General features: G+C 39.5%; 1 protein-coding gene across 2 annotated transcripts in view; it reads right to left on the minus strand.

Moving 5' to 3' along the window:
* Positions 1-20,888, minus strand: part of RAB3C (RAB3C, member RAS oncogene family) — a 303,174-nt gene that overhangs the window by 50,176 nt on the left and 232,110 nt on the right. For both annotated transcript variants that reach the window (XM_040452683.1, XM_040452677.1), the window contains exon 4: positions 204-328. In XM_040452683.1, the coding sequence (XP_040308617.1) occupies positions 204-328 (125 nt within the window). The remainder of the gene's footprint in view (positions 1-203; positions 329-20,888) is intronic.

Here is a 20,888-nt window from a genome sequence, read left to right on the forward strand (position 1 = left end):
ACAGTGCCAGAGAAAGTGGGAGGAGATCCACTTCTTACTTACCAAGGATATGTTGGTTTCCATTCAAAGTTGACTTCTTTTCATTACACCCACCCTAGCAATTAGCGGTTACTCTGTGCAGTGTTACAAATAATTACCAACCTCTGGTGTGTGTGTGTGTGTGTGTGTGTGTGTGTGTGTGTGTGTGTGAATTTATCACTTACCAAGCTGTTCTCCTAAATGTTGGCCTCTCTCCGTTGAGATGACCCGCTCATCTTCCATGTCACATTTGTTCCCAACCAGGATAACCTGGGCATTATCCCAAGAGTATGTTTTAATTTGAGTTGACCTAAAAGAAAAAGAACAGGCAAAAAAAAAAAAATGATCAGAGGAGAGAACAACATAAAATGAAAGAGAAGGAATATGTCCTACAGATGAGGATAATAGCAAAATATGAAGCCCAAATGCCTGACATTTAGAATAAATTGGTTCAGTGCAATTTCACCCTTCAGATACTTAGAGACTGACTGAAGCAAAAATCCAGGGAACAATGGTGTTGTATTAAGAATTCTGTTTTGGGGGTGCCTGGGTGTCTTAGTCACTTAAGTGTCTGACTCTTGATTTCGGCTCAGGTCTTGATCTTGTGGTTTGTGGGTTTGAGCCCCATGTCAGGCTCTGTACTGACAGTATGGAGCCTGCTTGGGATTTTCTCTCTCTGCCCCTCACCTGCTCATGTGTGCTTTCTCTCTCTCAAAATACATAAACTTAAAATAGTAATTCTGTTTTATTTGGTGATATTAACATTACTACTATTTCTCCCTTCTACCTCTACCTTATGTAATATCTTTATACTCTGAGCAGCCAACCATCCTGGTTTGCTCACCATGTTCTCAGTTTTTGCAGTAAAAATCTCATGTTCCTAGAAACTCCTCAGTTCCAGGAAACCCAAGATGGTTGAGTCAGTCCATCACACGAAAATAGTCATTTTCCCTTATTATAACAATGTAAAGAGCTAGGACAATTAGGGCCTAGGAAATATGGGGATAATGTTAATTTCTAAATCTTAAATTTTTTTTTTAATGTTTATTTATTTTTAAGAGAGAGAGAGAGACAGAGTGTGAGTGTGGGAGGGGCAGAGAGAGATGGGGACACAGAATCCGAAGCAGGCTCCAGGCTCTGAGTGGTCAGCACAGAGACAGACACAGGGCTCAAACTCAGGAGCTGTGAGATGGTGACCTGAACTGAAGTCAGATGCTCAGTCTACTGAGTCAATCAGGTGCCCCGATAATGTTAATTTTTAAAAGTGGATCCTAACAACTAATATACTCATGCTTTACATTTTACAGAGAAAAATTCCAGGTTAATATAAAAATTACAATATAATGGGCTGGTAGTTTAAGTTATAAGCAGGATATCCAGAATTCTGAATAAGTTTCTAGTATGGATCATGATGAACACAGCCAACTTCTGATTTTGAAATTGAGATAGAACTGTGATAGTTCATATTTGCAGGTATAGTCCTAAATAGGTCAGATAGGTGACATGAATTTAATCCTCAGAATCAGAGGGATATTATTATCCTCCCCATTTTACCACTGAGATTATCCCAAGAACAGCCAGCTAGTCAAGTGTCAGATGAGGAAATCAAAACCAGGTTAGTATAGCTTTCAAGCCTATGCTCTTAAACATGTAACCATGCTACTTATTTTGAGACGTGAAATTCTTGTGTGCTTGTTGTCATTTTAGAGAAAAAGATGAAAGGAAGCCACGTTCTTTACTCCTCCCTTTCTGCTGGTCATGTTTTTATTTGAGAACAACAATCTAAGATATGTGGAAAAGACCTAGCACTCAGTGGGTGGTCAGGAAAGAGATACTAAAACACTGAAAAACAAACGATGAAAGTTTAAAAGAAGTTTAAAAGTAAAATGTCAAAAAGAAAAGCTTAGAAATGTTTCTGCTTAGCAACTGTCAAGTCTTGCAGGATTATTAAATAGGAAATGGGACAGTCTGTTCTCAACTTGTAAAGAAAGTAAAAGCAAATAGTAAACTCTAGCAGGTCGTCTTCCAGTGAGATGTGATCACTATTTCTCCCTTATGAGAATAATGATTAGAGCTACAAGGCAGATACTGTTTTATTTCAGAGCATTCCCCTGAACCAAGTACAAGTTTTCAAGTGAGATTAAAATGGCTGTGTCCCATGTGAACGTCTCAGAAGTTAAGTATATTTTATCAGAAAAATCTGGAGACATGACCTTTCTTATAGTGATACCTAAGTTAATAATCAATTCCCTGCTAGCAACAGGAGATTCAGCATGCATCTATAAACTGGGAAAATAAAAGCAAGCATTCAAAACTCTAATTTTCTCTCACCTCAACTTACGTTTGTGGTCTATGAAAAATGATAAATTCATAGTGAATTAAGGAGTAAAAATGCAGGCTATATATGAACACACACGAAATTTCAAGGGCTAACATAGTTTTACAAAAAAAATTCCAAAGGTTCTTTCAAAGGAACTCAAATCTAATTGGATTTCCTCAGGTATTTTTTAAGTTATCCCTCCACTCATATAGGTCTTATTGGTCAAGGCTTGGCCTTGGCTATGCCTGGAAAGGCTCAAGGGAGAGAGCCCTTATATGAACAGACACGGTTATCCTGGCATACAGTTAGGAACCAAATAGAGAAAGTTATCCTGGCACATAGCTAGAGATCAAATAACCAGAATGAGGTTAGTGATAGGGGAGTCACAGGAGAGTGTCTTTTGGTAAGGACGGGGTTGAGGCTAGGATATAAAGGATATGGCTTTCTGAGTTTACAGGTGACAAATGCTCACTTGAAGAAATTTAGCACTCCTAACCTAGGCAAACATCCTCTGCAACGCTGTTTGCATAAATTTAACCAGGGTATACCTTTGTGAAGGTGAAGAAGAAACAACTTGGCTGATTTGTACTCTGAAGCCATGTTGATGGAATGTGTACTTGTATCATTCAACATGTATGAGTGTCTCATCTCTGCTGATTTAATAACCCATGGGGTCTTAGGCTACTGTGACAAGCTATACATTTATGCATACACAACATTTACCATTCCCTATTTGTAAAAACCTATTTATAGCCATAATTGTATCAAAACCATTCCCCTTCCCTTTTTTACTAATATTTTAATGTAACCTCCCCAATGTCCTAAATTGTCAAGGGAATAATGTTATTTTTTTTTTCGTTACTAGGAAATTATTTAAAACCTTTATCTAAAAACCTTCAATAGCTGATAGAAACCATTTTCTTTTTTTAACCAATTAAAATTATGGTCTGGGGTATTTGTACTCTGATGAACAGAAGATTTATTTGCCATCAGAACTGGTTAATCTTATCATTGGAATCAGGGGTGCAAATACCCAACGTGTGGCTTTGGTTTGACTACTGTGGACTTACTGATGATGTCTACCACCAACAGAATAGCTTTAGGCAAAGTCCAGTCACCAGCTAGAGGGGATCAGAATCATGTGGATTGATTTATGAATTACCACGTATCATAGAATCCAAGGTGCTATGAATTATACAATGAAGATTTGATGGATGGCCAAGAACAAAAGTAAGTAGCAGTGACACTATGACACAATGCTTTCACAATAGTCTTGCTAGACACATTTCTCATTCACATCAGCTTCTTATTGCTCTGAAATTTCTTTTATGTATTCTGAGGATTTTAGCAATTTTCAGATCTTCAGTTGCTTTCCTCAGTACATAATAATCATTCTATAACTATCTCAATACTAAAGTCAATGAACCCAACTGTTTGTTGTTAACTTTCCTTCTTAAGTCCTGTAGCTTGTTGCTTTTCAAGAAAAAATGAAATGATGGTCATTACTCCAACATGAGCATTCACATTAAATTTATAGCCCTTTCTGCTACTCACTTGAGGTAATGACAATAAAAGCAGCTATGACTAAGTTAGCACATGTTCAGGCAATGAAATTCATCTTTGCTACTGTTGCACAGTGACTGTAAGAAGCCACTGATTATAAGACATATTCCAATTTCAAAGATGTTAACATACAAAAATTGTGTATCTTAGATTCTGTAAAATGCCTGACTTGCACTTATTTCATCAAGACATAATATGAATTAAGGTCAGAAGAATGTTAGGATGTTAATCCAACTTCGATGTCTCCCAACTCAGAATCCTACCAATTTGTTCAACCAATTTAAAAGAAAGCTCTAATACTAACTGAGTCTGGGGAAATCATTCTGCATTCTTTAGTCTCAATATCTTCATCTATAAAATGAGCCTAACACATTTTGTACTCATTCTCTGTGGCTGCTGCAGGACAAATGTGGTTTTAGGTGGGGTGGGGTCATCCTTTCAAAGTTGTAAACAACTCTACAAATACAATACATTATTAGTCCTAGGTTAGGCAACCAGGTGTCCCTCTTCCCAAATGCAGCTCCAACTCATCCTTTCTGATTTCTATATTCTAAATAATTGCAAATCTTTTTAATTAAAGTATATCAAATTTTGTCTCCATTCCAGAGGTCGAGGTCATACATAGGTACATTTCTAACTGGGATAAAGTGGTCTTCCTCTTGTATGTCTGCTGGAATATGACACACATTTGTTGAATAAATCCTCCTTTACGTGTAATTTCCATGTGTTTACTTTTTTGGTCATTTGCTGTATTTTGTAAAGTTTTTTATTTGGGAGATGGATTTTTAATCGCCTCATTAGAGGCTGTCTTATTTCTTTGTTGGTTAGAAACACATTTAAAGAACGTGGCTGTCACCAAATAACATACATGTGAAAAGATGATTTATTTCTGAGTCACTGCAAAAGATCCTTTGGGATTTATGGTTAATCTCAACAAGGTTAATGGAATCAGAAGCAATATGCTTGTCACCATGGTTACTCTACAAATGGCAATTAAGAAAGCCTTACCAGTATTAGATCACAGTTATCAAAAAATCTGTTATTAGGTAAAACCAAAGCCAAAAAAAAAAAAAAAACCACCACCATATATTTTTCTATTTTATCTCCTCCATAAACATATACAGAGAAGGTTTATGTTATTTTCTGCTTCTGTTTCATATTATGAAGCAAAAGATGATGAAACGTTTTTCATATTTTACACATAGATGAATGAATTCTGCATGGAATAATTTATGATTGGAGAGCTGTAAACAAACCCATCAACTTTCTCAATCATTACCCCTTCTTCCCTGTTTTGGGTATGCAAGTAATTTCCTAGGAGTTCAACCTGCTGTTGTAGAGAATGGACTTTGGCTAGTCACGATGTTCTGAAAAACAGTCCTTAAAATATGTTTCTGTGATGCAAAAAAGCAATTCTCTCCTAGGGTATGATTTGAGCTTTATATGGGAAGAGTGGGGTGTCAAAGAGCATAGGATTTGTTCTTCCTCACCCAGTGAACAGATCTTAACAGCAGTCCCATTCTTAATTCTGGAAGCTTGTATGCCTCCAGGAGCATCTATTTCCCTTATTCTCTTCAACCTCCAGGAGCCCTACAGCTCTATAGCTTCTCAGCCAACTTCTAATTTGTAAGGGAATTTCCCAGCCTACTACTGCTCATCACATAGGGATGCCTTTCTGTTACTTTCTCACTAATTTAATCATTCATGTATTCAAGTTTTCTCAATGCTTATAGAGTTTTTGTTTTTGTTTTTAATTACTCCAATGCAGAACGATTGAATCATAACCTCTAGGGACTTCATCTTAGGAATTAAAAAAATATCTCTCCAGGTGATGTGTATGTGGAACTGGGGCTGAGAATTACTGGGATGACTCCCCACACCTTTCCTTTTTATGTTTTAAATAATCTGTTTCCTTACTTCCCATCTAACACCCAAAGAATTTGCAAGTGGTTTGCAAAGATACCCATGGGGGCACCTCGACGGCTCAGTGGGTTAAGCATCTGACTTCAGCTCAGGTCATGATCTCATGGTTCATGGGTTCGAGGCCTTGTTGTGCTCTGTACTGACACCTTAGAGCCTGGGGCCTGCTTGGGATTCTGTGTTTCCCTCCCTCTTTGCCCCTCCCCAGCTTGTGCTCTTCTTCTCTCTCCCTCAAAAATAAATAAATAAACACTATAAAAGAAAAAAAAAGATACAAAGTTTAAAATGAGAGAGTAATGGTAAGGAAACCAATAGGAACATAATAAAACGCAATGATTTACATATGCTATAAAGGCTGATAGGTGGTTTTAGAAAGTTGAGGAACTAAATTTTTAGATGTACATAACTCATTTACTAAAGGAGTTTCAAAAGGAGACTTTAAAAAAGTATCCTCAAATAAATGCTCCCAATATTTCATCTATTTTGTTATTTAAAAACACAGGTTTATGTTAAGTTTCTCAGGATCCACATAAGAGTGAAAACACATGCTATCTGTCTTTCTCTGTATGATTTATTTCACTTAGCATAACACTCTCCAGTTCCATCCATGTTGCTACAAAAGGCCATATTTCATTCTTTCTCTTTGCCACGTAGTATTTCATTGTGTGGGGAAGGAAAAAAAAAGCTATAGAGGGAGGAAGCCAAACCATAAGAGACTCTTAAAAACAGAGAACAATCTGAGGGTTGATAGGGAGTGGAGGGGGGGGAAGGTGGGTGATGGGTATCAAGGAGGGCACCTTTTGGGATGAGCACTGGGTGTTGTATGGAAACCAATTTGACAATTTATTGTCAACAATATATATTGTTTTTTATATATATAAAACAACAATAAATTATCAAATTGGTTTCTGTTTGTATATATATAAATTATTAAAAAAAGACATAGGTTTGCTGCTTTTGGTAAAATTATTATCTTCCTATTAAAGATTCTAATAATAGAAAAAGCTGAAATAATAAAAATTACCAGAAATATCACTGTCTCCAGATAATCACTAACATTTTGGTGAAAATTCTATAGTAGATTGTATTACTACCTCTCACTGGGTCATCAGCTCTTTCCCTGTAGGTGGATTGTATTTTCCTGCCTTATCAGCTTTGGACTGGGCCAAATGAGTTATCTTAGCTAACGGAACACGAGGAGATGTGACAATGAGCCACTGGTGAGCCACAGCCAACAGAGGCATTGTGAGATTCCCTCAGTCCTCTGATACTCTTGCTCTTCATCCTGGAAAGAGCTATCCTGGAATGGGGCTGCTCTGTCAGCCTGTCCCAGAAATGGCAAGCTGAGAGCCCAGCTGAGTTCTGCAGGGGCCAGCAAATCTCAGCCAAACCTAGAAGAGCTGTATTTAACATAACACCCTTCCTAGGGCGTGGCCTACCGTTTTCATTTTGCCTCTAACTATCTTCCTTTCTCCCAGTTCTTACATAGACTTATTAATTTCTTTGAATTTCCCATATATTCTGCCTTCTTCAACAAAGAAGAGCTGTTGCGATGGGTGGTTCTGAGTTTTTTAAGGCCTAAAACTAATAAAAATTTGAGGGCCCAATTTAAGTAATGCAAATTACAAATACAGATTAAGTACAAAGCAATATGGAGCAGATGATGTTGGCGCTCTGCCCATAGCATACCCCTTCTGCACTTGGTGAGCTGACTTCCAACTGCCAATATCTACAGCAATTTGCTTTAAAATCGTCTCCAAAGCAACGCAAGGACACTCTGCCTATCAGGGGAGATCGAATGTAACAGGGAAATAGCAGATCTCAGCCAGGAACTGACAGGGGTTGGTGTACTGAAATCCCAGCTCCCTTCTTCCTCAGGCTGCTGTCACAATGATCCCCAGAGTTTTCAGGCAGGATTAAGTTCTATTTACCAATTGAAGTAGGAATACAGATTTTATTGGCTTCCTTCCCTTTCCGAGCTCTTTTCTGTACCTCTCTGTACCTGTTTCTTGCACTTCTGGAATAAACTACTTTTATATAAATTTTTGTCCCAGACCCTATAACTGGGGGAATGCCTACTAAGACACTTTGAAGGAGCTTGTCCAAGTAAGAGTCCCAAATCTTACTAAAAGGCATTGTTTGGAGCTCGTACTACTGGCTCAAAAGCACTGTTGTTAAATATTAAGGGCTCTTGGGTATTGCTGACTTTAACTTGTTTGCACCCTGACATCGACCACTGTGGGATTTTACATCATGAAAATTAACAATTCTTTAACTCCGATTTTTTCCCTCTTTTTAAAAAATATCTCATTTACTGATATGCAACTAAACTTAAGCTTCATTAATTTTGTAAGAAATCCACCTATAGCTATCACATGTGCTCCTGTCTAACTCACATTTATTGCCCCTGTGTCAAATGGTATCATCTTCTTCCATCCATTCTCAGCACACACACTCCTGTGAACTAGGTGGCCCTTCTGCGGGCCCACATGTACCCTGTACTTCACTCACTATGACCTTTATACTTGCTACATCCTCCCCCTAGCGTATGGGTTCTATGAGGGCAGGGACCTCAATTGCTTTATTCAGCATTACATCTCCTGCATTTAATATAATGTCTGGTACTTACAAGATTCTCAAACAATTTTTATGTTTTTATTTATTTTTTTATTTTTTAAAGTTTATTTTAAATAAACAATAATTATTTAAATTAAATTATTTAAATAAATAAATTAAAGAGAGAGAGCAGGAGTGGGGGAGGGGTAGAGAGAGAGGGAGACAGAATCTGAAGCAGGCTCCAGGCTGTCAGCACAGAGCCCAAAGCGGGGCTTGACCCATGAACCACGAGATCATGCCCTGAGCTGAAGTCAGATGTTTAAATGAGCCACCCAGGTGCCCCTTAAACAATTTTTAATTACTGACCAAATAAATGAACAAATGATAGGCTGAAAGTGGCAAAAATGGCTAAGAAGTTAATTCAGAAATATAAGCAAAAATTTTAAAATCACAGGAGAAAAATCACCACCATATGCAATGTCTATGCCCCACCACACTCCTTTTAGGACACACTGCTAGCAGAGTTTAGCTTGGCCTTTTATATCCTGGCAGGGTCCATGGTATGGGGAGGCAAGTGTTGTCCCCTCCACAGCCTGCAAAAGCCATCTGTGTGGCCAGCCATCAGTCCAGCCTGGAGGGCACACATTTTCCTTTTTTCCCAACCTCAAAGAGTAACTTAGCACCTCAACATGGTGAAAGAGTTGGTTTAGAAGGCTGTCATCCAACTCCTTCATTTTGTAGATGACAAAGTGGAGACTCAAGATGCGGACAGAGTTGACTGAAACAACCTATCTATTGGCCAATATAGATCTACAGTCCAAGGCTCCCCATGCCTGCATTTCTCTAACATGCTGACTTCTTCCACAGGGGAGAGAACATTTTACTAAACACAAGACTTCATAAGAAATGCATACAGTAGGGGCGCCTGGGTGGCGCAGTCGGTTAAGCGTGCGACTTCAGCCAGGTCGCGATCTCGCGGTCCGTGAGTTCGAGCCCGCGTGGGGCTCTGGGCTGATGGCTCAGAGCCTGGAGCCTGTTTCTGATTCTGTGTCTCCCTCTCTCTCTGCCCCTCCCCCGTTCATGCTCTGTCTCTCTCTGTCCCAAAAATAAATAAACGTTGAAAAAAAAATTTTTAAAAAAAGAAATGCATACAGTAAATATTTGATGATCTTTTAAAAATAAAAAATAGTATATCTCCTGGGGAAACCAAAAATGCCCCAAATCTTCATACATATGGTGTCATCGTTGTGGGAATGAGCAGAACTAGAAGTTCTGAAGAATCTGTTTCATTTACCTCTCTGCAGGAAATCTGTTTGTTGATGAGATCCGATACTGAGCATTTATTTGAAGAACTGGAGAAGCAGTTGTCTTGATCAGTAGGGTCCTGGAACTACCTTGGAGCATACATTAGATTCTGTGTTGTTAGTCTAAATCCAATTTTGGGCCTGTTTCCATCATGCCTCTCTTACAACGTATCTTGTTTTTATTTTTCAGAATTAAAAATTCCCTTTCTAAAAACTTTATGTGAGGTAGTAACTATTGGACAAAGCTCTTCTTTTATGCAAGAAAGAAAAACAACAACTAAGTGCACCAAGCGTCTCCTGCTGGACAACAGAGAGCCCCCTTCAGTGGATCCTCTGCTCACGAGTGCCTGGCTTTATTCTTCTACAACAGCCAAGGCCAAAGTCATGGTAACAGAAATATCCTTTCCTCAAATTAGACAAGGGTCTGTTCTCTTTGGGGTAATTCATGGTCTTTTATGAGATGGCTTCCTTCTTAATGTTAAGTAATCAGAGCTGCTGAAGGGGAAGCTGAACTAATAATCTAGCATCTGCTCTGCCCTCACTCAGATACCAGAACCTTCTCCTTCCTCTTTATAGCCCCAGTGTCTGAGTAAAAGGCAATCTCCATACATATTCAGCCAGATCCTGAGCACTGAGTTTTGCAAGACATTAAGATAGACCAGGAGTGTGTGTGTGTGTGTGTGTGTGTGTGTGTGTGTGTGTGTGTGTGTTGGGGTGGGGGGGAGGACTTCTGCCTGTGGGGAAAGTGAAACTTCTAAAGAGGAGGAGCTACGACTTTTGGAGTAGGAGCTGCAGGAAAAGGGAAGTGGGTATTAACAGGAGATAAAGATAGGAAAAGGAGAAAGGTCCATGTAGCCCCTTTGAAGACTAACCCTGAAACATCCTTTTCAGGCAGGGAAACAAGAAAACTGGGTCTACTTATACCCTCTATTCGTTCCTCTATCACTAGCCCACTCTTTTGGGATCATTGTCAGAGAAAAATTGTCAAAGACTCTGAAGTGGGCAAAGAAGATTACTGGGGGCTGTGTCTAGTCCATCTTTCCAGGTCATCTGTTTTTCATGGTCTTTGATCTTTTTTACAGCTCTGCAGATGGTAGAAAACAGGTAATAATATAAATGAAGTCTTGCTGATAGGAAATAGAAATGCAAGTCAACTGTGTCTGGATTACAAATGATCATTGGTCCGTGGTTATTAACCTATTTTGCAACTATTGGTAAATTTGCTTCAGCATTCCTGAGTGCCTCCATGTGTGTCCCCTGAATATTCTGTTAAACCCATGACAATATCTTACTTGTTCCATCATTAGTTGCTGAGATAAATAAAATTTTTGACACGTGTCTATTTTATATTTGGGTAATAGCTGTGATTTACCTCATTTTTAAAAGAAATTAACCATAGCATCTTAACAGCTGATGCAAGGAAGGCGTGTGTTTCAAATCACCAGGCAGCCTGAAATTGAGACAGAGAAGGAACTACTACGCCCACAACCTACACCCAACCTTCCTGGTGGGTATGAGGTTTCATGACTACAAGAATTAGCATGAGCAGAGACCCTCGGAAGGGCAACACTCAGAAACACTCCAGCCATGAGAATCTGACTGAATGCCATAAATGTCCCCTCAAGTTAACAAAGAACCCCTTCAGAGATAGAGAAGATCCTGGCCCTTGCTAACCTACCTAAGGAGCAGTGGTCAATCTGGTGGGAGTCAGTGTAGTGTAATAACAAATATAATATTGTAATATTAAAAAAAACTATAAAAATGATAATACAACAATAGCTTCATTTATTAAACCCTTATTTTGTGCAAGGCAACATACTAAGTGCTTTACATTTATTTTTATGTAATTTAATTTCTATGACAGTATAACGTAGATACTATCATTCTCCCTATTTTATAGATGAAGAAACTAACATGGAGACTTAGTGAGGGAAGTTACCAGAAACACTCAGATACTGTATGATGCAAATGGAATGCAAACCATCCCATGAAAATAGAAATTCCAAGTCCTGGGTTCTAGTTTTTGTACTTACTTCAGAGGACCAGAACTATTCTCTCAGTTTTTTTTTTTAATCTCTGCTTCTTCCTAAGAGAACATACTGTATCAGATTTTTATAACGATCAGTGAGAAAAATGTCCAGAGTTTTGAAAACCGGATTGCCATATGAATAGAAGGTATTATTACTGGCAAATTGATGCCATTAATTATCCACATGGAACTGATGTATTTTTTAAGCATTTTATTTTAATCATGGTAAGTATTCTTTAATTCCTATTCTCTATTTCCCCAATCCCCTGACCCCACACAGCACTGATGTATTATCTCAAAATTACTCTCTAAACAGTCCTCACTGTAATTTTCTTTGCTGTTTTGTAACCTTTAATTAGAAAGGTTAAAGTGGGAGAGAAACCAAAACCAAAACAAAATACTATCCAATTCTCCTTTAAGCTAACAAATGCATCGTCAGACATCATGTGAGGAGCTGGGGACATAGCAGTGAAAAAGATAGGGTCTCTGCTCTCAGAGAGCTGTGGTTTGGCTCCATAGTGCAATACATCAACTACATTCAAATCAAGGAGTTTATTAAACACCTATTGTGAACAAGAGAGTGGGGTCTACATCAGAGCGTTATGCTTTTCAGACTTTAGCAGGCACCGGAATCACTTGGAAGCTTTGGTTTAACAGATTCCTACACTCTATGCCTAGATATTCTGGTTTGGGAGGGCCATGGTAGGGTGTGAGATTCTGCATTTACTTTTTAAGATTATTTTTAATGTTTATTCATTTTTCAGCCAGAGAGACAGAGACAGAGAGGGCACAGGCAGGGGAAGGGCAGAGAGAGACACACACACCCACAGAGAATCCAAAGCAGGCTCCAGACTCCAAGCTGTCAGCACGGAGCCCGATGCAGGGATCATGAACCTTGAGATTATAACCTGAGCTGACGTCGGACGCTTAAATGAGCCACCCAGGCACCCTGAGATTCTGAATTTCTAACAAGCACCGAAATGATGCTAATGCTGGGGTTTAGACCAAATTTTGAGCAGCACCATCTTAAGGGAGAGAAATAAATGGGACTTAGACCTTGTCCTTAAGCTGCTACATTCATGAGAGAGATATTAAAATGGGCAGGGTGAGGGCCCATGACTTTCAAAGCTTCTGACAAGTGTCCCAGAAGCAAAGGGGATGAAATGGAGGGAAATGGAGAGCAGAGACTCAGAAGGGTACGGTAATCAGGTGGAGGTTCACTTTGAACAACTGTTTCCACCCTATTTAATGACCATAGGCTGTGTCCTTGGTCATCTCTCTAACCTCCCTCTTTTCTTTTTTTCTGAATACAGATTCACATACAGGTTTTCCAAGAGGTTTTTCTTTTTTCCTGTTTCTCATAAAGGAAAAATGGAAAGAAGCTTTACTAAGCTTTCTCTTAATAATCCTTCTCTCTACTTCTTGTTATTGGGCCCAGTCAGGAACTTAAAAAAATAATGATGGGTCATGAAAATATTCCTCCGTCTAAAGTAAGATTTAACCTCCATGTCAGAGAAAGGGACAAGACTGAAGCAGAGGGTCCTCAGTGCTAGAATGGGGTGGGGTTTCTAGGCTGCAGAACTGGAGGTGGCCATGAGGGGCCCAGGGAGCTGTATGGGGCACCATGCCTGAAAATGGCGGTGGTGATGCGTGGGGCAGTGGAGGGAGGGTGGTCTGGGGGATCTGCTCTTGAGGCTGCCATCAGTGTTTCACTTTCGTGAGGTTAGCTCAGACTGCCATCCTGTATGATCGAAGAAAAGAGTTGTGGCTGTAGGAAAGTGGCTATCCCCAAGAGTTTTATAGCTTAATGGGGAGGGGAGTGAAAAGGAAAGAAAATGAATAAGCAGGGAGGCAAAGAAAGGTTATACTCAGGGCCAAGCATTGGGCTTAACTGGGGCTGTTGTCCCTTCCCTAGATCTGTAAACAGATCTGTAAAAACCAGGAACCATATGCTTTCAGTCAATATCACATTTCCCTTTTTAAATTTGCCCTTTCAATGTCTCGGAAATATTGTTCTGTTGGTTGCCATAAAAATCATCTATCTCAAGTGTGCATGCATGCGTGTACACACACACACACTACAACCCTTTAAAACAACAGGTTTTTTTGGGGGGGGGGTTAGGGGGAGGCTCTTGAGTGGCTCAGTCAGTTAAGCATCTGACTTCAGCTCAGGTCATGCTCTCACAGTTCATGGTTTGAGCTCCACATTGGGCTCTGTGCTGACAGCTCAGAGCCTGGAGCCTGGTTCAGATTATGTGTCTCCCTCTCTTTCTGCTCCTCCCCTGCTCATGCTGTCTTTCTCTTTCTCAAAAATAAATAGACATTAATTTTTTTTAATAAAATAAAATATTGGTTTTCCAAATGAGCCAGAGCAAAGAGGTTTTGTCATTCGAGACAACTCTGGCCTCAGAAAACTAAAAAAATATGTAAAAATCAAACTCCACAGCTTCCATTTGCCTCTGGTTACAGAGTAATTCTTATTCAGTCTTTCAGAATCCATGTCAAACACATGGTCTAAGGGATCCCATTGCCTGCAGTACACATGAACAAGAGCACTTTTGTAGATACACACTGTCATGCAGTAGAAAAGTGGTTAACTGTATGTACTCAGTTCAGACACTTGGATTAAATCCTGGTCTCCTCATGCCCCTCCATGATCAGAATGAGCCACATTCACACTATATGCCTTGTAGGCAGACAAGGTGGCATCATTTTCGCGTAGGCAAATTCTTGAAGTCCACCATTCAAACACGTGAGCAGGGCAAGCTACAACTGATTTGTAAGAACAGTGCATAGTTTAAAAGAGGGTATGTCTCATGTGTATATTGACACCCATTCTTGAAGTGTCCTTCTGCCCTTCTGTTTCCTGCTTCAGAAGAAATTGCCTAATAACACGGCGCTTGAGAAGATCATATTCACTAGTAATCATCCCACCTTAAATTCAAACAAAACAAAACAACAAATTACCTCTTAGGTAATACATACATACAAAGCACTCAGACAATTTCTGTATCAATAGAAGCACTTCTGTTTCTTGATCAGTATTTTCCAGTTATGTCAGTCATTTGCCCATTTGTTATCCTATGTTTTTATTGCTCTTCCCACGCAGTGCTCTGTATGGTAGGAGGCTGCCCCCTTGCACTGAAGGTTTCTCAGGCTACCTTGACAGCTGGTTTCCACCAGAGGACAGCATCAAGAGACTGGAAGCATTTCTATTTTCCAGCTCTTGATAGTGGCTGCCCCAGCTTGTGGCCTTTAGGAACACTACCTGAAACCTGAGTAGTTGACCATGTCTGGTTGTCTCACTGTTATATGGAAAGAGATGGTCTCTAGTGAACAACCTGTCCAAGGCCTATCTTCTGGACTTAATCCTCAGCAACACACTATGTCAATGCTTAAATATTATTCATTCGGGAAACAAAACAGGGTAATGTTTGTAGCCAAAATGTCTAGGCTGTTTTACTTATGCAGCTACTGTAAAGGCTTCAACTGCAACATACAATTTGGAATTGATAAATAGTAAATAATAAACAATGTACCTGGAGATTCCCCCACCCTAATGTATCAACTCTAGAAAGATAAAATTTAGCTAAATGGATGTATTTTGTCAGCTGTGCGAACACTGAAGGCTACATCCTAGGTTTAGTTACAATTCAGTGGGCACTAATAAATGAAAAAGCAGAGAAAAAATAATGTATAAGAAGAAAAAATAGTAAGTGTAGAAAAATTCAGGCTATGTGAAGCAAGAGCAATTTAGCCAAAATTCTAAAACCCTAGTGTGTACTGAGCTATTTGAAATAACTTTAGCTAGCTTTGGGAAAAACAAATAAATTATAAAATGACAAAACATGATATAATATTTCTTGAGAATTTGACATCCTGGTGCATAGAGGGAAGTTGAAAAATAAGTATTCTTGCTTGACTCCAAAGGAGAAAACAAATAGCCTGGAGATGAAATTAAAGACAGGAAAATTGGATCTTTGTCTCAGGAAATAAAGTAAAACTTTCAATCAGATTGCTTACATATTATTCCCCTCTCTCATTATTTTAGGCTGATCTGGTAAGTAAACCCATAATGCAAATCATATCCTGATATCCTGATAGATTAAGTGGTCCAAAGTTCTTTAAAATTTTTAATTTCTTTGACTTGTAACAATTAATTTAAAATGAAATGAAAGAATTACTTTGAAGAGCTGCTACTCATATTTAATTTGTATCGGATTCAGACTTAACTATTACTGAAAGCTTTTTCAAAGACTTGTTTTCTGATACATGGTGGATACTTTCTTTGTTCACTGTACTATGCTTTTTTTTTTTTTCAACTATTATTTTTAAAACCATGTCTAGCCTTACCCACAAAGGGGACTATTTTTTCATTAGTATTGGCAACCCAATTAACTCTCCTGATTTTTGACTTAGCATTTCAACAACTGGGTTCATAAAAATTCTATTTGCAGAGCAAACGTGTAATGTCATCTCTAACTCCATGCACCATATTTGGTGGTCATGGGTTTCCTCTACCCCTTATGCATTTACTTTACTATGACAAGATAATGTCACTGGCTTCTTGAGGAAAAGGCATTCTAAAGAATGAGGGCAAAAGCCCAGCATAATTCAAACATGGGATGTGCTCAAAGAATGTTAGTACTCAGTGTATCTGGAACCCTGTGTACAACTCGAAGAGAATATTAAATTCTGTGGAGTAGAAGGACTTCTTTTGAGTCTGAAATATTTAATTTTAACCAAAAATTGTTCTGGGATTAGAAGGACATCCCTCGAGAACTATGGCTGTCCCTGGAAAAGGTAATTTTGACTTCAAAATATTACTGCAGAATTTGTTCCCGAAGTCTTCTTGGAGGCAGACCTTGGACAGAAGAAAAAGAAGTCTCTAGTTTTTGAAAGCTCTTTTTCTTAGAAAAGAAAAAAAAAAGGTAGAAACACAACTTTAAAAATGATAGGTTCTGGTCCAAGATGGAGACAGGAAGACCCTGAATTCATCTCCATGACCAAATCTACACCTTTTTAGAGAGCAAATCTTCCTGAAGTAGATGAGGGCTAACTGAACAGCTTCTGAATGAAAGACAGAGAGAGAAAAACCACACAGAGAACACCAAGAGAGACAGAGACACTATAAGGATGGGAATCCTCACTCCTGAAGGTGCAAACTGCAGTGGGAAGTTGAGAGATCTTGTGTGGATTCTTCTGCCCTTGATCTCTCTGTCTCTCTGTCTCTGTCTCTGTCTCTGTCTCTCTCTGTCTGTCTGTCTGTCTGTCTCTCTCTCTCTCTCACACACACACACACACACACACACACACACACACACAATCACAGGGCAGCCTTTAAAGGAGCAACTAGAACATCAAGAAACCAGCCAAATGATTCAGGAGCTGCTCAAACTTTCTCTGGGATGGAAGAGCTGGTGAGCGCTCTTGTTTATGCTCCTCATTCACCCGGATAGTACAGATGGGAACAGCGTCCAGATGATATAGTGGGACTGTCTCATCACTGAGCATCAGCATCACTGACTCACACCAGCCCCAGATGCCCTGGGCTACAGGAAAACAAAACAAAACAGCAAAAACCTATGGTTTAAACGGGCAATTAGAACATAAAAGAACCAGCCCTGGAACTCTGCCCGAAGTGAGGGAGCTGCTAGAAAGATCTGCATCAGAGAGACTGGTGAATGCTAGGATTTACCTAGTTCCTCCACCTTGACAGTGTGAGTGGGAGCAGGATCTAGGAGCTGTAGCCGGCCTGCCACGTCAGCGAGCCCTGGGCCCTAGCCCACACCAAGCCCAGCCATCGCACCATGGTGGCCAAAGTGCTGCACACATTGGGACACGCTAGGTCAGTGTTGACTATAGCTCCAACGATCTTGCCAAGGTGACAGAGGTGCAAAGTACCCTAGAGCACTCCAAGCAGACACCCACTTTAGTGCTAGAAGGCTTGCTAGTATAGTCCTAAAACAGAGTCCTCCAGGACCTCCTGTCTCATGCCTACTTTGGATCCAGCAACCCTATCAAAGTGCCTCCTGTGTGGAAGGCCCCAGAACCCTTTCCACCAGGGCACCCCTTCTGTGGTGCAACACAAGACGTCCAGCCTGTACCCCATCTCGGTTCCAGCCACCCCACCAGGGTACCCCCTGCACAGAGTGCACCAGGACATGCTGGCTTGCCGATATATACCCAGACCCTTGCCTCATCACCCTGCCAGGACACCCCCTATGCTGAGGACCTCAGGACATCCCAACTTACACTTATTTCAGCTTCAGTTGTCCTGCCAGGATGCCCTCGGTGTGGAGAGCCCAGGACCATCCAAACCTGTGCCCACTTCAGCTACAGCTGTCTTGCCAGAGCACTTCATTTATGGAATACCTGGGGCCCCCCAAATTCACACCCCACTTTAGCTCTAGCAGCCCTGCTGGGATACCCTCTGTGTGTGAAACACCCCAGGACACCCAGCCCAAGCCCCAACTCAGCTCCAGTCACTCCTCAAGGGTGACCTCTGTATGAAGAGCTCCATGCCATCTCAGCTTGCACACTCCTCAGCTTCAGCTACCCTGCAGGGCACCCTCTGTGCAGAGAGCTCAAGAACTGCCCTAGCCCATACACACTTCAGGGGTAGCCATCCAACCCGGGTGCCTTTGTTTGAAGAGCCCCTTTAACTTTTATCCACCCTGCCAGGACACCCTGTATGCTGAGGATCCCACAACATCCCAACTTTCACCCACTTTAACTTTAGCTTCCCTGCCAGGGTGCCCTCCATGTGCAGTCCCAGGGCCATCCTGGCCCAGTTCACACCCACTTTAACTCTGGCCATCCAATCAGAGCAGCCCCAGCATGCAGTGCCCTAGTCCACCCCAGACAAAGCTCCAGTCAGCTATCCAATGTCACCCACAGGCAGGGGATGACCAGATACAGACCCAGTCCTTCAAATTTAGGAGAAGTAGCTGTTCCACCTAATTCTTAGAAACGAACACAGAAAATCAGGTAAAATGAGCTGACAGGAAGATGTTCCAAACAAAAGAGTAAGACAAAAACTCAGAAAAAGAACTATATGAAAACAATCTAAGCAATGCGCCTGGTAGAGATTTTCAAGTAATCATCATAAAGATGCCCGGTGGACTGTTCTTTCAGAACTCAAAACTTCACTGAAGAGATACAAAATATAAATAAGAACCAATCAGAGTTGAAGAATACAAGAAATGAAATGAAAATACACTGGAGAGAATTAATAGTAGATTATTGGATGTAGAAAAAAGGATCAGTGATCACTTTACCCGGGAAAGTGATCAGGGTATTGTAAAGCACCCAAGCTCAACAGCAAAAAGAAAAAAGGTATTTTAAAAATGAGGATAGGGTAAAGAATATCTTGGAAACATCAAGCAAAGATGATCATTACAGGAGTCTTAGAAGGAGAAGATACAAACAGGCAGAGAACTTATTTGGAAAACATAATAGTTCACAACTTCCATTACCGGAGGAAGCAAACAGACATCCGAGCACAGGAAGTACAGAAAGTTCCAAACAAGATGAACCCAAGCAGGTCCACACCATGACACATAATAAACTTTAAAATATTAAAGGGGTGCCTGGTTGGCTCTGTCAATGGAGCATGTTACCCTTGATCTTGGGATTTGAGTTGGAGCCCCATATTGGGTGTAGAAGTGACTTAAAATTAAAAAAAAAAAGTAACATTAAAGATAAAGAAAAAACTTTAAAGTAGCAGAAGGGAAGCAACTAGTAACATACAAGGGAAACCCCATAACACTATCAGCTGCTTTGTTAGTAGAAACTTTACAGGCCATATATAAACAAAGGGCTGGGATGGAAAAAATAATTATAGAACCAATAATTCTCTACCCTGCAAGGTTATCACAACTGAAGGAGAGACAAACTTTGGAAGATTTAATTGCTACTAAACTGAACTTACAAGAAATGTTAAAGAGAATTTTTTAGTTGGAAAATAACATAATTGGAAAACAATTATGAATAAAAATATGTAAAAGATGACAACATATACTTAAAATGCAGAGGAGGAGTTAAAACAATTGTTCTTTTAAGATGTGTGCAAACTTAAGTAACCATCAACTTAATATAGACTATTATATGCTTACGATGCTATGTATAAACCTCATAATAACCACAAATAAAAAACCTACCATAGATACACACTCAAAAAAACAAAGAAAAATAAAGTGAAGCATAACACTATTAAAAGTCATCAATCATAAGGAAGTGATGAACGGAGAAAAACTACAAAAACAAAAACCACAAAAACAACCAGAAAACAATTAACAAAATGGCATTAAGTACACACATATCAATAATTACTCCAAATGTAAATGGCCTAAATGCTCCACAAAAGACATAGACTGGCAGAATGGATAAAAAACAAGAACCATCCATATGCCTCTCATAAGAGACTCACCTCAGACCTAAAGACATGTACAAACTGAAATTCAAATAATGGGGAAAAAGGTAGAAAAAAAAGCTGGCATATAGAAGTAGAAAAAAAAAAAAAAGTCTGGGCTACCAATACTTATATCAGAGATAAAAGAGCTGCACTCTGAAAAGTTTAACACTGATAAAAACAAAAAAGTTGAGGATGACATAAATATAAAGAAATTCCATGCTCATGGATTTAAAGAATACTGTTGATACATCCATACTACCCAAAGCAATCTATGAATTCAATGTAATCTCAATCATAATACCAACAATATTTTTCAGAGAACTAGAACAAATATACTAAAATTGTATGAAATCACAAAGGTCAGAAATTGTCAAAGCAATCTTGCGAAAGAACAAAGCAGGAGGTATCACAATCCCAGATTTAAAATTATACTACCAAACCATAATAATCAATACAGTATTATACTGGCAGAAAAAGAGGCACATAGATAAATAGAACATAATAGAGACTCTGGAAATAAACCCATGCTTACATAGTCAATCTATGACAAAAAGGTAAGAATATACAACAAGGACAAGACAGTGTCTTCAACAAATGGTGTTGAGGAAAACTGCACAGCTACATACAAAGGAATAAAACTGGACAACTTTGTTATGCTATCCACAAAAAAAAAGGAACTTAAAATGGACTAACCGAGTAAATTTGAGACATGAAACCAGAGAAGTCCTAGAAGCAAACATAAGCAGTAATTTCTTTGACATG

The sequence above is a fragment of the Herpailurus yagouaroundi genome, unplaced genomic scaffold (assembly GCF_014898765.1).
Source record: "Herpailurus yagouaroundi ecotype Mexico unplaced genomic scaffold, PumYag 29, whole genome shotgun sequence".
NCBI classification, from domain to species: domain Eukaryota; kingdom Metazoa; phylum Chordata; class Mammalia; order Carnivora; family Felidae; genus Herpailurus; species Herpailurus yagouaroundi.